Raw genomic sequence first — 15,450 nt, forward strand, 5'->3', positions numbered from 1 at the left:
GGGGGGAATAGTGAAGGAGACGATTTGGGTGGGTGGGCAGAGAAATGACCTGGGTAGATTTATTTCTTTTTCAAATTATTTTTTTGTGTAAAAAATTTCAGGTGTCATTAAGGCATTGGCTACTTCTTCATTCTACTAAAATATTATTATTAAAAAATATTTTTAATATACATGCCACGTCTTTTTATTTAATTTGTCACTTTGACATGTCATGGGCGAGTATGTTACACACACCTTTTATATTAAGCTAATTGTTAAAAAAGTGTTTAAATGACACAATACAAAATGACATGAGGTGTCTAAAATGAACAAAACTTAGTTAAGGTGTCTAAGTGAAAATTGATGCCAAGTTTAGAAAGTCACCGATGAGTTAGGCCTAAAGTAAAATATACAAAACACATGAGAACTTGTGTTTTTATTTGTGTATATAATTAAGATATGTAAAAATAAGGTAGTAGGTGTGAAATAAATGTATAACAACAATATGTACAAAATACCGTATACGTAATAGCAATTTATAATATTTGGTAAAGAAAAATAGTATGTATGTATATATGGAGAGCAAACATAATTTGTGCATACATTGAGTATGATGAATAGGAAGTAAAATAACATGTGTAACATTTCGTAGGGAAGTGTTTGATATACCTCTTAATTTTGTCATTTCGAACTGATATACCTCTTGTTATGAAAATGACTCATATATACCCCTACTTATTTAAAAAAATGACTCACATATACCCTTTTCCTCTAACGGAAATGAAAATAAAAGTTAATCTAATTTTTTATTATTTTTTTCTAAAAAATATAATCCCATATCAGTAAATTTAATCCTCGTTAAACATATTTTTTTGATTTTTTTGGTTTCAGTGACTAATTTAGAATCATTATTTAATAATCAAATTTATTTATGTTTCACTAATATTCTTGTAAAACTTATTGTAGATGACCAAATTTTTTTCTTCGAATACAAAAATCAAATTACAATATAGACAAAAAAAATAGTTTAAATTTTTTTCTTTATAATAAAAGAAGTCAAAAAATAATTTATGTATGAAAAAAATTAAAATATACCTTGAACTTTGATAGAAGAATCATATATACCCCTAAATAATTTTTTAAAAAAATTAAAAGTTGAAAATATAAGTTTTAAACTAATATTTTAACTTCCGTTAAATGAAGGGTATATTGAGCTCATTTTGTAACGGCAAAAGTATATGTGAACCGTTTGTATAACGGTAAGGGCATATATGAGCCACTTTCATAATGAGTGATATATCGGCTCCAAATGATAAAGTTGAGGGGTATATCAGACCCTTTTCCTTATTTCATATCTTGTAAATTTTTTTTGGGCCTGATTTTAGTAATCTGAAATGGACTAGTTTATAGGCCCAAAATTTTTGTTAAAACAAAACAGGAGAGGATGAAAGTTTGGGCCAAAGACCAATTCATTATTTTAATAATGAAAAAGTGTATAATTATACAAATATAGATGTATTAGAAACACTAATTTAAGTTATATTTTCAAATACTTATCTACCATTACACTATTTAATAATTTTGTATCATATTTGAAGTGAGATACATTGTGATACATCACTTTTTTTAAAATCACCTAAAATTGAGTTCTTACTTAAAACTGTTTGGGTCAATTCTCGATTGCCAACATTATCGAGCTACAAAAAGGAGATGTAAGAACAAGAATATTAATAAGCGCGTATGTACATGTTACTCTATTAATTAACTAGAGGACCAAAAAGGTCGCATTTACTCATTGATTCCCTTTTTTTTACCAAAAAAGAAGAGAAGCGTAAACACCAACGAAAAAGCACAACCATGTTTAAATTGACTTTTATTTAAATCAAGACTACTCATTATATTTGAATAAAATAAAATTTTAGTTAAATATAAACAAAATAAGCTTTATAAAACGAAAAGCTATAAACCCATTAAAACAAGCCACTCCCCCCTTTAATATATGTAATGTGTTTAATTGACATGGGGTTTATCAAAGAAAGATAAATTTTTAAAATTTATGATTTAAAATAAGTTACAGAATATTTGTATAATTATAAATTATTTTATTAAAGATAAAATAAATATATTAAATTAAAATTGTTACTAAATATAAAAATATATTATTTTTAGTACTCCCTCCTCTGTCCATTTTTACTTGATCAATTTAAAAAATCAAGAAATAATTTATTATTTTTTGTCAATTTTATTTTTTCTGCTAAATATCAATTTTTTAATATTTAAATAACCTATAATTATTAAAAATGATACTGAAAATTTACTCCTCTAATTATTTTTTTTTTTAAAAAAAAAAGTGAGTCGTATAAATTTAAAACGGAGAGGGAAAAGGTAAAGATAGTAGGTAGGGTAAACACCACATTACACTACACCAAAAGCTGCAACATAATTCAAAAGCAAAAACCAACAACTCACATTCTCTCATTCAATTTTTTTTTTTTTTGTAACAACGATGATAGAAGAACAACGTCATGGACCCCCACACGGCATTCTCTTAGCCGTCGTTGTAGTAGCAGTTATCTTAGTCCCAACAATCCTCGGTGAAAATGGCGAAGCAATTACTGATTTCATCTCCGATCTTCTTACCCCAATAGGCCTTCTCTTACTCCCTATTATCCTCCTACTCACTATCCAGTTCCTCTCCTCCGACACTGGCTCATTCATCAACACCATTTTCTCCACCGGCGAACCTAATTCCATTCACCGGGTAAGTGGATCTCCGGTTGGTGTTGCTCTTCTTCTCGCACTCACATTGTTCCTTCTTTATAACCGCTTTTCAATCTTCGGTGGCGATGATGATTCCGGCGACTGAAATTTTGCTAGATCTATTATTGTACTTGTCTTTTATTTTGGAGTGTATTTGTAAATAGTGAAGGCTACCGGCGGCCATGTAGTATTGTACGGACTAGTTATGGAGAATTTTCTGTTTTGAACAAGTTATTTGTTTATCAGTTGCATGAATCATATGTATTTATTTTATTTTATTTAACCTGTATTTGTTTCTATTTGATTTTATTAGTTTAGAGATGATTTGTTCCAATATTCTCCTCCTCTTTTCTTTTTTTTATACTTTAGTATGTTATAAAACAAAATATATTTTAATTTTAAAAAAATAACATTTATCAATGAGATGATTTATATATAAGTTGAATACATATATTGGTTTTACATCATAAGTTTTAACTTATTTTTCATGTTTTAATTTGTTTGATTTATTTTGAATTAAAGGGAGTTTAACACTTTATTGGGACAAGTATTATGTATTATTTCATAATATATTATGTTGTATTGTTTTAATGAATATGATGTTTTGATATATTATATTATTTTTTATTGTTATTTAATGTCGATAAATCTATAATAAATTGTAATTTACAAGGCATAGCTACTATGAAAAGTAGGGTAAATGATAAAATATATAAAGAAAAAAAAAATTAAGCTAACAATGCAATAACACCAAATAGATTGTTACAATGAATTTTATCGTTATTATCTAACGATGTACTTAGATGATATAATACAATAAAATTAAAAATATAATAAATATAATAAAATATTTTTTAATTTTATCATCTTTAACATATCACGTACAAATCACTCTTTTTCTGAACGTGCTAAAAAGAAAAAATAGACCAATTCAATTAAAACTGAAAAAATATTTTTTTTTTTATAACTCTGGTGGCTAAGGTCAAATATCTTTTCATGAAATGGGAGAAGAGGAAGTATTAAATAAGTCCAAATGCAATAAAGCTAGGGTTTTTTTTTTTTCGAAAACAACCACACATGTGTACTATAAATAATATCGTTACCAAACAAACATTTAGAAATTACTGACAAAATCTTGAATAAAAAATGTAGTACATTTAGATATTTTAGGGGGTATAACCGTCATAAGCAAAATTGGGCCATGAGAGTGGTTGAGGTATTTCATGTTGCTCCTATTTATTCCATTTATTTTTATTTGTCTATTTAACTTGATATATTTATTAAAAAATAATTAATGATATATATATTTTATTAAATTATTTTCTATCAAATGATATCTTAAAAAATAATTTAAAAATAAATAATTAATACTAAAAATAAAACATGAAAAAATTATTATAACTTTTTAACTATTCAAAAATGACAAATAAAAATAAAAATTATTTTTTTAATAGCAACTAAAAATAAATAATAGTACATATTCTTTTATCATGGCCTTATGGGTATATATATTCAACAGTATGAGGATATTATAGTAAATTTGTATCAGAATCAAGTAGTCAGAAAAGTGGACTGGTTGATGGTAGCCGCCGGCTAGTCAAGCCGTCTCTGTCAGCCACGGCTGCGCTCGGAGGGAGCTGTCTCATTACTCTCTTCATAATTAGAAAGAAGAAATACAACTAGTTGTTTTCTAGAGTTTAGTGATAAATAATATAAAAATATTTTCCGTCAAATTTTTGATATAATGGTGTTTTTGCTGTTCAAAAACTAGAGTGTATATGTCCTTTACAGACTAAATAGAGACACGTGGCGCAATCTTATTCATCAATTCGATGTCGGATCAGTGGATAAGATTATGACATGTGTATTTCCGTCTCTAAAATATGAATACCAGTCTCTAAAATATGACGAATGGTATCTGTATATCATTTACATAGTTCAAAGAATATATTTATCCTTATTTCTTTTATTTTAAAGTTGAATTTTGAAAATCACATCTGACATGTAATTTTAGGAGCTTTTTAAATGTGGAAATTTTCAAAAAGTTATTTTCACTTTCTCGTGGAAATTCAAAAATCAATTCAATGTATTTATTATGCTAAATACAATTTCATTGATTTTGATCTAGCACAAAATTTAAAGAAAAGCAATAAATAATGGCAATGTAGAATGAAAAAGAAAAAATATTTTTGGCCAAAAGATTTGGTCAGAATAAAATTTTTTCTATGTAATTTTATCTTTTAAAAATATTTTTGCCCTTTTATTTTTAATACTTTTTATTAAAAAAATTTAAAAAATTATTTATTTTAAAATAAAAAATATATTATAATTTTTTAGTTAAATTCTAGCTAAATTTTCTGGTCATTTTTTCAAAAAAGGTGTGGGATTGAACATGGGCATGTTGCATTGGTCTCAAAGGAAGAGCTGAAAAAATTACACTTTGGTAAGGAACTGTACTGTCTGTCCACTTTGACTGTGCTATTTCCCACAGCAGTATTTTACTTTAGACTTGTTTGGCCAAGTAATTGGGAGTGCGAAAATGAAATATTTTCTATATAAAAAATCAAGGTGTTTTGGTATTGTTCGATCTATTTTTATTTGTCATATTTCTTTTTTCTAAAGGTAAATTAATTAATTTTAAAAATTAAATTAAATTAATATTTTAAAAAATATAGATATCAAAAAGTTATACAAAAAATATTATAAGTTACAATTTTTTATATATCAAAATAAGAATGAAAATATACATCGTCAAAAATTTTATAGTTTAACTCTAAAAAAGGAACTATTACAATTAAAGCGGATGGCAATAGTATATTAGTTAAAATAAAAATAGAAATAATTTAATGTGAGAAAATTACTTAATTTGTGTAAAATATTTTCTAAATGTCCAAAATATAACAAAAAATGACGAGGTTTCACACACTGCTTCACCAACTTCGTTGGGGCTGGAGGGGGGGGGGGAGGAGGTTTTGTAAAATACTCCGGAAGTCATATTTTATGTTTTATATTTTATTATTTTCATTGATTTATGAGTGAAGTATTGGAAAATACATAAACTCAATGTCAACTATTAGTTTTATCTTTCAACTATTGACGACCTTAAATCACTTCTTCACTTGGCTAAATGAACTTAAATATACTATCGGTCTTACAATACAAGTTAAATACGCTCTAAATTTTAATCAAATGTAGGAATGTTTTCAACACATCTCTTGATTTTTTTAATTAAGAACATCATACTCCTATAAGAGTTTGAGACCACTTGCTATCTCAGTAATAGATCAAGTGTGTATCTAATTTTAATTAGTCAAGAAGAAATGTAATGTTAAAATTGTCAATAATTTAAGGGTGAAACTAATAATTTACATCAAATTTAAGATTGTCCTTATTACCTCTCTCTTGATTTATCTAATTTTGTTTCTTGATTTATCTATATATTATAATATTGATTGAAAATTTATTGTATCTACATTCTTTTTAATTAAGAGAAAAAATATAAAATGACACCTGAAGTTATTCCGAATTTTCAAAAAGACACCTAAACTATGCAAGTGTCTTATTACCTCCCTAAATAATTCAGAACGATATTATTACATCATTTTTTGTCCACCTGGCATGGAGAGTATATACACTCTCTTAAAGAGCGTGAACAAACTAAAACATACGAATATAATTTTATTTTTACAATAATTTTACTATAAAATATATATTTTTATTTTTCTTATTATTTTAACTTTTTCTCCTTATTATTTTTTTCTTTTTCTTTCTTCCTTCTTCTTCAAAAATTCATTGTCATATTCATTAACTTATCACTTTCAATGTCACTTTTTACCACAACTACATCTCTCTTTTATTCTATATTAGTTTATCTCTCTTCAATTTTATAATTATATCTAGATATTTTAATACATTTCGAACAATCTGATAAACTCATTAGATTTCAAGATGATTAGTAGATATTATTTAGTTTTTTTATCCAAATTCTAATTAAATTTTTCAATTTTCGGAGAATTCTTATTCTTTCAAAATTATCATTCTAGTTTTGAATTTATATGAAAATGAGATAAATTAAAGGGAAAATGCACAAGTACCCCCTCAACCTATGCCCGAAATCCCAGAGATACACTTATACTATACTAAGGTCCTATTACCCCCCTGAACTTATTTTATAAGTAATTTTCTACCCCTTTTTAGCCTACGTGGCACTAGTTTGAAAAAAAAAGTCAACCATCGTTGGGCCCACAAGATAGTGCCACGTAGGCTAAAAAGGGGTAAAAAATTATTAATAAAATAAGTTCAGGGGGGTAATAGGACCTTAGTATAGTATAAGTGTGTCTCTGAGATTTCGGGCATAGGTTGAGGGGGTATTTGGACATTATCCCTAAATTAAATGATAATACCTTCAAAATTTTGATCTTTCTTAGAAAAATAGTTAGTTTTGTTATCAATAACTCAACAAAGTCTAAAGAATAGTATAATTTTGGAAAGTAAGAAATTTAACGAAATAAGAAGAAGAAAAGAGAAAGAAAATGGAAATGCTAAACTTGATATGGGTGTGGAGTTAGGTGAGGATAAGAGGTGAAGAAGAAGGAATAAAGAAAGAAAATAGAGGGAGCTTGAAAGTTGAGGTAGAAGATGAATTAAAAATTGAAATGAAATAAAAATAAAAATAATAAAATTAAAATAAGTCAAAAAGTAAGACAAAGAAATAAAGAAAACTTAAAATGAAAAAAATAATATTTCAAATTGAATTAACACGTCACACAATGATTGGTGTGTGATTACACTTACCATTTAAAATCTGGAATTGATCCCAAAATGATATAATAATATATGTTCGGAATAGTTTAGGGGGGTAACAGGACATGTGCATAGTTAAGGTGTCTATTTAAAAATTCGGGACAACTTCAAGTATCACTTTATGTCTTTTATATCATATACATTTATTACCTATCCGTATACATATATTTCGTATAATATTTGAACTACTTTCATGTTTCATTTATTCATCTGCTTACTTAATAATATAAGAAAAAATGCACAAGTATCCCCTTAACCTATGCCAAAAATTTCAGAGACACACTTATACTATATTAAGGTCCTATTATCCTCTTGAACTTATTTTATAAATAATTTTCTACCTCTTTTCAGCCTACGTGGTAGTAGCTTGAAAAAAAAGTCAACCAACGTTGAGCCTAAAAGATAGTGCCACGTAGGCCGAAAAGGGGTAGAAAATTATTAATAAAATAAGTTAAGGGGATAATAGAACCTTAGTATAGTATAAATGTCTCTAAGATTTCGGACATATGTTGATTACTTGTGCATTATCCCATAATATAATGAACCTAAAATAACTTTATATATAAATATGTCTATTTATAATTTTATATATAAATATATACCTATTATTAGTTATCGCAATACACACATACACTTTACTAATTTTGTCAAAATAAATAGGTTAAATGGGTTTCTCAAGGAAAACATTTGTCCATCTTTGAACAATGTAACTCAATGTAATAGGAATCAGGAACATCAGGAATAAAATTTCTTATGATATAAGAGAAAATGCATAAAATCACCCTAAAGTTATTTCATATTTGCATAAAGATAATTATATTTTGAAAATGTCCTATAACCCCATGAAACTATTTAATATTTTTGTAAATGTGTCATTTTGATCCATTTTCTCGTCTGGATTGTTATAACACAAATGAGGCGCACGACCCAATCTTTTTACTGCCATAACCAACTATAAAGTGTCACATTATTGATTATTTAATTAATTTACATTATCTTCCCCATTATCTTCTTCACCCTAATTCAAAAATCCAATTACCTTTTCTTCATCTACTTCAACTTAGAAAATCCATTTACTTCATCCATTTTTATCACTTTTGTTCTTTGTCTCTTGCTTTTCTTTATTTCTTTTTCTTCTTTTATCTTTTTTTTTTTTAAAAAATAAATAAATGTGAACTCCATTTATTAGAGGTACTATGGAACTCTATTATTTTTTTTGATCCCATTACCTTGCTTTAGTAACTTGTGAGTTGAATTGATTTTATTTATGTGATATTTTGGTGACAGAAATAGTGCATGGAGGCTGCGTTGAAGGCGACTATGACTGCTATCTTTGGAGGATTTACAACAAAGAACAAAGGATTTGAGTAATGAAGATTTAAGAAGAAAGAGGAAAAAAATAAAAATTAAGCTAGGTAAAATAGAAAAAATAAAAATGAAAAATGAAAAATGAAAAAGAAACTAAAAATTAAAAATTAAAAGAATTTAATATGTGTCAAACAACCATTGGTGCATGATTGCACCTCTTTTCTTGCAATTGAGGTTGGGTGAAAAGTGAGATATTTATAACTCTTAAATTGTTCAATGGGGGAATAGGACACCCACAAAGTTAAGTGTTTTTTTGAAAATTCGAGACAACTCCAGTGGTAACTTTATGTATTTTTTCATGATATAAACATGATTAATATAGCACTTGTCAAACATTGATGGAATGAATACACGTATGCACAACACGTACACATGACCAACTTTCTAACAATGAAAAATTGGTTCGCACAAAAACACTTGTTATCCCCCCACGCCCAAAACCCTACATCATAATGGCCTGAAACATGACGCTCCATGGACAGTGTTTCGAGCGCAGTTCTGAATGTCAAGCTATATATTGCGACCCCTGAATAATTCCCTCTGCTGGCAGCCTCGTCGATGTTAGTTTCAATCGCGCCATGACATGCTATCAAGTGACAATATAACTGGACTATAAGATGGCTGGTCATACTTCATCAACCAAGCAGAAGAGCCTATTCCTTCACAGCATACTACAAATCTTCAATTACCACCACCTTATAGCTCCATGCACACAGTCGAACTGCAATACAAGTAGAGCAAACAAAGAACTAATTACTAGCCATATCAGAAAATGGTACTTCGAAGATTAGGCCACATTACACACAATCCAACGATAATCCATGTACATGTGGGGACATTACTCGAAGGTTAATAGGAAATAAATTACTAGAGCTGAGATGAAATATGCATATACCATACGAACCACAGGCCAAGGAGGCAAGCCAGAGTAAAAAAGTAATACATTTATCAAAATACAAAAGTCATTAGATAAAAACAGAAGCTGTCAGCCCAACTTGCATTATCTGAAGGTGAAATCAAGATAATCTATGAATAGATGTTACATAAAATTTTCAAACTCGTCCAATAAATAAATAGAATCTTGGAGTTTTAAGCAATGCAAGCAAACAATTTCACTCTTTAGTTTTCTTGACAAAATACACCACTACAGCTTTCTTCAGTCAGTAGCTTTTTTTTTTCTTCAAGCATTCAAATTAACTAGAACCCCAACACCCAGGTCACCTATCTCTCCATCACCCTATTTTTCCAATTCCTGTACATGTCAGCGGTCAACCAACAAATATACAAATTTATTAACAATCTATTAGCATGTTTGCCCGAACTCCTAGCCAAAAATTCTTAATTTTTTAGAGTTGAGGTGCTTTAAGCTTTTAGGAAAAAGAAGTGCTTTTGAGAAAAAGTAGCTTCTCCCCGGAAACACTTTTTGAATCTTGGTCAAGCACAAATTGTTGATCTAACATAGAAAGGCGCTTTCCAAATTAGTCAAACAGAAACTACTACTCTCCATAAGTACTTTCTCGAACAACACTTTTCAAAATAAGCAGATTTTAGAAAGATAGGCAAAGAAGATATAACAGTAGTTATGAACCAAAAATTAGAAGAGAGAAAGAAAACAAATCCTGTAAAACAACATTCAACTCTAGCACGTCCAAGTTCCATCATACTTTCAGCATTATATTTCTTACTGCTCAACAGTGTCATAATAGATAATAGAGGATGCAATAGAATGCACTTAGCCTTCCCTCAGCAGGGAAAAAAGGAATTTAAAAGCACTTTTGCACTAACATTCAAGAAGGTTGAGTTGCAATGGATGGTTCCTCTTCCAAATGGCAATATTTTCATGCAAACCAAAATTTAACATTTAACAAAGTTGAGATGCAATGGTTCCGTTACAAATAACATTATATCACACAAACGAAGTGAAACCTAAGATGGGACAAAGGGAGTAAAAACAAACAACATTCCCATGTTATCTTATCTTCACGAGGAGGAAGGGTAGGTTGAATGATTGCAATCACTGAAGAGAGAATAAGTTGACATGTCCTTACTCATCTCAATCGCTAAATTGTACATAATGTTTTTTATAATTGTGGTATCCAGGTCAATTTGAGCGCACCTTGACTAATTCCACAGAATACTTGCTACTTCCCATATATCATAGGTGTCGTATAAACTCTACACACAAAGACTTGGACAAATTAGAAGGATATCACCTAGTGTCTTTGCCTTCGAGGTTTGAATCTGAGACTCATGGTTCTAAACGTACTTCATTGACCACTTGTCCACACAATTAGGTGCAATTGTCAATAATTTATTCTTGACCATATTCACATCCCACGGTCGAGTTGGAATCCACTTCCTCTGGAATGCTCCATTTCGTGTTGTAACAGAAATCAGAATATCACTCCAGAGGAACTCAAGAAGATAAAATATGAATATAAACTAGATATAAATCAAACTACGGATATTCCCCATTACATTTCCTCACATTGAGTTTCTAGAGATGGATCAACCTTTGATAATCTAGAAGTTGGTCATTTTATTGGCTGTATGTTATATGTATATATAATATAATATGAGTGTGTAGAGAGAGAGAGAGAGAATAGAAGAGAGAATTCTGGATAAAAGTACTGTTGTAGTTGCGAGAAATAGGGAAGCGATGGAAGCTAGATTTCATCTGTCTCTCACTCTTCCATTTTAAAGTCTTTTTTACTATCAGAATGTGAGATATGTCTTCCTGTTATTGATGCATTGTTTTATAACTTGTGAAGGCTTAAAAGCAATTTACAAGAATTGGGACGTATAGGCATGACTCGATCACTAGAACAGTGCATTAAATGTGTAATTTACCCACTGGATGTTGAATATTTTAGCTTCTAAAGATGACACAGAAGTTCACATAACATAATACTCGTGTTTATCAAATAATTAGCATTGATCAAAGCAAAAAGAAAAATTCTTCAGCAGAGAGAAGAGTGGAAAGAGCCAGAAGAAATGAGGCTGACCTTAAGCTACCCCAAAGTTTTGAAGCCTGTCACAATGAGGTGTTGGGTAATTCCTGTTCCATTGGCGCCTCTGGAGTTCTATGTGACAGTAACGACCAAGTGTACTTTTGTGATCTCTAATAACATTGTCTTCAATGTTCTCCCGAGCAGGACTACCAAGAGGATAATTCTTATCGAATTCTGCTGATTTTACGAAAAATTCTACACCATATTTATCTGTCATCTTCTTAAACTGATAAGAGTAGTTCCTCTGCAAGGAATAGTACTGAGGCGACGAGAAAGGAAAATAAGCAAGTAAAAAGATGATAATAAATGGTAACATTTGAAGGAGGAGAATTAAATTAGGTCCAGAGGAACCTAAATTCTACCTCTGGTGGCGGACATTGGTCCTTGACCTGTAGACATAAGAGGTCCTAAACATTTCACACTGACCAAAAAATGCCCTTATAATCTCATCATCATCAAAGTCATCTTCAAAAAATTCCATGGTCCATTCTTCTCCTTCGACGTCTAAGATTATACTGCTGATTAAACTCAAATTCATCCACCAAACCAATCTCATCGTACTGCCTTCTTGAGTCATCATCACTCAAACACTTAAATGCCTTGGATACATTCTTAAAGGCCTCTTCAGATCCAGGAGCCTTGTTTTTGTCGGGATGAACTTTCAAGGAGAGCTTCCTGTATGCCTTCCTTATCTCCTCAACTGAACAGTTCTTTTCTAGACCTAGAATTGCATAATAGTCCTTTGTGCTCTTAATTTGTGTAACCAAATGCACGTGTTCTTCAGTATAGTTCCTCTCCTCATCAGATTTGACATGTTTCTCACTCGAAACATCTCCGATCTCACTAGGGTGATCATAAGTTGAGGCATCAAGCTTTTCACAAGCAACCAAAAGATCATCGACATCTAGTTTACTGTCAAGGCGGCATGCGATTCCAATATACTTAAGTGCTTTCTTCTTATTGCCTGACACAATTGCCTTCTTAGCAATACTGATGCATCTTAAGGCCTCATCCTTATTACCATCCATTATTATCTCAACTTCAATTATTATCCAAACAAGATGAAAAATAAGCTTGCAAACTAACATCCATTGCACAAGAATACATAATGCCAACAGTCATTCAGAATCTTGTTTCGCAATTCAATTTCACCTGACCACCAAAATAGCAAAACCAATCACTTATAATAATATACACAGAAACATAAGAGACGCAGTTTTACACATATTAGTCGTCAACATCACAATACTAAAGACATTTCGAGGAGGTATTGAGATAATGATTGATGGATTTAGCATAAACGACCTTTCTCTCCACAAAGGTAGAAGTAAGGTGTGCATACATTTTACCTTTGCAGACCGCACTTGTGGGATTACACCAGTATGTTGTTGCTGTTGGTATAGCATTTGCAAACCGAATCATAATATACGAAAATAATTAAAAACAATAAACAGAGAGTCCACAGACCTTGTTTAATAATTGAAGCTTGATGAGCCACCAACATACAATTTAAATTCACCCTGATCACCAAGATAGCCCACCAATTAGTCGAAACAAACGTAAATGAACGCCTATTATTATTTGTCACAACATTAATAAGATTTCAATTGCATTGCATTGTAAGTCCAAATATATTCAACAGATAACTTCAAACAAAAGTAAACCCAATAACTACGGAACAAACACCTTATTTTTTTTCTTCCAATTTGAATTACACCTAATTAACAACAAAAGAAAATCCAGAAATTACATTACAGGGACACGTAAAAGAAGATAATTAGGCATATTATTCATCACGATTATCAGAATCAGAAAAGCATTTTGAGACGGGGGCTTGAATTTCCTATCAAATCAACATAATAAATGGAACCAAAAAGTAATAAAAGAAAGAGAGGTTTCACTTTGTTTGGAACGAACCTGAGAAACGAGGAGGAGAGAAAGGGTTATAACGATGAAGTTTCTCAATAAACCAAAACTGTACCAACATGATTATGTACGAAGATTCTGAGTAATATTTGTTTCTGATTGTTATTTAAATTTATCTTATTTGGAAAATCGTTTAAAATATCTTTGAAATATAGAAAATGATATAAAACTATCGTCCATCTGCCTATTGCTCCAAAATACTCTTTTCACCCATCTATTGACTCCGAAATATTCTTGTCATCCACCTTGGGTTCAAAATTGACCATAACGATTTCAAATTTAAACTATTTAAATATGTTTTAAAATACTTGGCGTTCAACTATTGAATATAATTTAATTTATTAATATTATTTATAAACCAACCTAGTCCCCACCCATTACTAATCAAGCCCCACCCAATTAACAAACCATTTCTAATATCAAAATTACCCTAAACACTGTTAAAGCACGACGAAATTATCGATTCCTGAAAATGACATTCAAAATTATTGAGTCCGAATTGAAGCCCCAATTAAATTTAGGTTGAACCACTTATTTAGGAGAACACTTTCAATAGAATTTTGTTTCAATCTTGAATTCAAAATTTATGATTAAATGTAAAGAAGTAGCACCTCTCGAATTAATTTATGCACTTTTAAATAAAATGTTATAAATATTTATCATTTGTTTTAAATATTAAAACTTTAATATAATCTTTTTTTTAAAAGTTATCTATTAAGTAACATTACATAATTGAGGCAAATGAATAATTAAGATGAACATAGTCAGACTTTTAAGTTTATCGGTAATTTTTACTTAGACATTTGAATTATAATTTTGATTAAGGACTTGAATGTATGATAATGTACTTCAATAGACACTTTTGACTCGAATTTTTAGAAACACTCATTGTAGTAGCTTTCTTGTTGTGCATTAGTAATGGAGCGGTTTATTAATTGGCTGTGGTTTAATTAGTAATGGGTGGGTAATAGATTGGTCAATAAATTATATTAATAAGGTTACTTATAACAAATAGTTGAGCGTCGTGTATTAAAAAAATATTTAAATAGTTTAAATTTAAAATCGTTTAATAAGTGGTTAATTTTGAACCCAAAATTGGATGAGAAGGGTATTTTGGAGTCAATATGTGGATGAAAAGGGTATTTTGGAGCCAATAGATGGATGTAGGGTAATTTTGTACAATTTCTGATACTTCAAAAGTATTTTAGACCCTTTTCGGTATTTTATTTTACCTATTAAGGTTGATTTTGTGTCATGTGTAGTTATTTTTAATATTTTTTTATTATTTTATTTTTATATTTTATCTCTCATGTAGCTTACTTATATTTTAAAATGAAAAAAATAAAATGCAAGTTACAAAAAGAGTAGGAATGCAAATAGCAAAGTAGTAAAAATAAATGAATTTTTTGAACTCCAAAAAGATTATTAATTAATTTTTGCAGAAGTTACCATTCTCTAATAGGCAACGACGATAATATTTAGTTTTAGAAAAAAATTAAAGTAACGAAGGATAATATTGTCAATTAAATGAGTAGTTAACTAGTATGATTACCCCTTTATCCCCTTCTTATCCCCTTCTTACCCCCTTACCACCCCCACCCCG

The 15,450-nt window shown here is 29.6% G+C and overlaps 1 protein-coding gene and 1 pseudogene across 1 annotated transcript; one reads left to right on the top strand and one right to left on the bottom strand.

The window, feature by feature from the left end:
* The first annotated feature begins 2,366 nt into the window (after positions 1 to 2,366).
* LOC107027547 lies at positions 2,367 to 3,043 on the top strand. The gene has a single exon (XM_015228688.2). It carries the CDS (start codon positions 2,486 to 2,488, stop codon positions 2,843 to 2,845), a length of 360 nt encoding a protein of 119 aa, XP_015084174.1. The 5' UTR covers positions 2,367 to 2,485; the 3' UTR covers positions 2,846 to 3,043.
* A 7,954-nt stretch (positions 3,044 to 10,997) lies between these two features.
* Positions 10,998 to 14,085, bottom strand: LOC107012817 (annotated as a pseudogene).
* Between the last annotated feature and the right edge of the window lie 1,365 nt (positions 14,086 to 15,450).

Source organism: Solanum pennellii, chromosome 1 (genome assembly GCF_001406875.1).
Source record: "Solanum pennellii chromosome 1, SPENNV200".
In the NCBI taxonomy this organism is placed as follows: Eukaryota; Viridiplantae; Streptophyta; class Magnoliopsida; order Solanales; family Solanaceae; genus Solanum; species Solanum pennellii.

Coding starts and splice junctions, on each gene's coding strand:
- LOC107027547 (XM_015228688.2), top strand. CDS start 2,486: ATGATAGAAGAACAACGTCATGGACCCCCACACGGCATTCTCTTAGCC.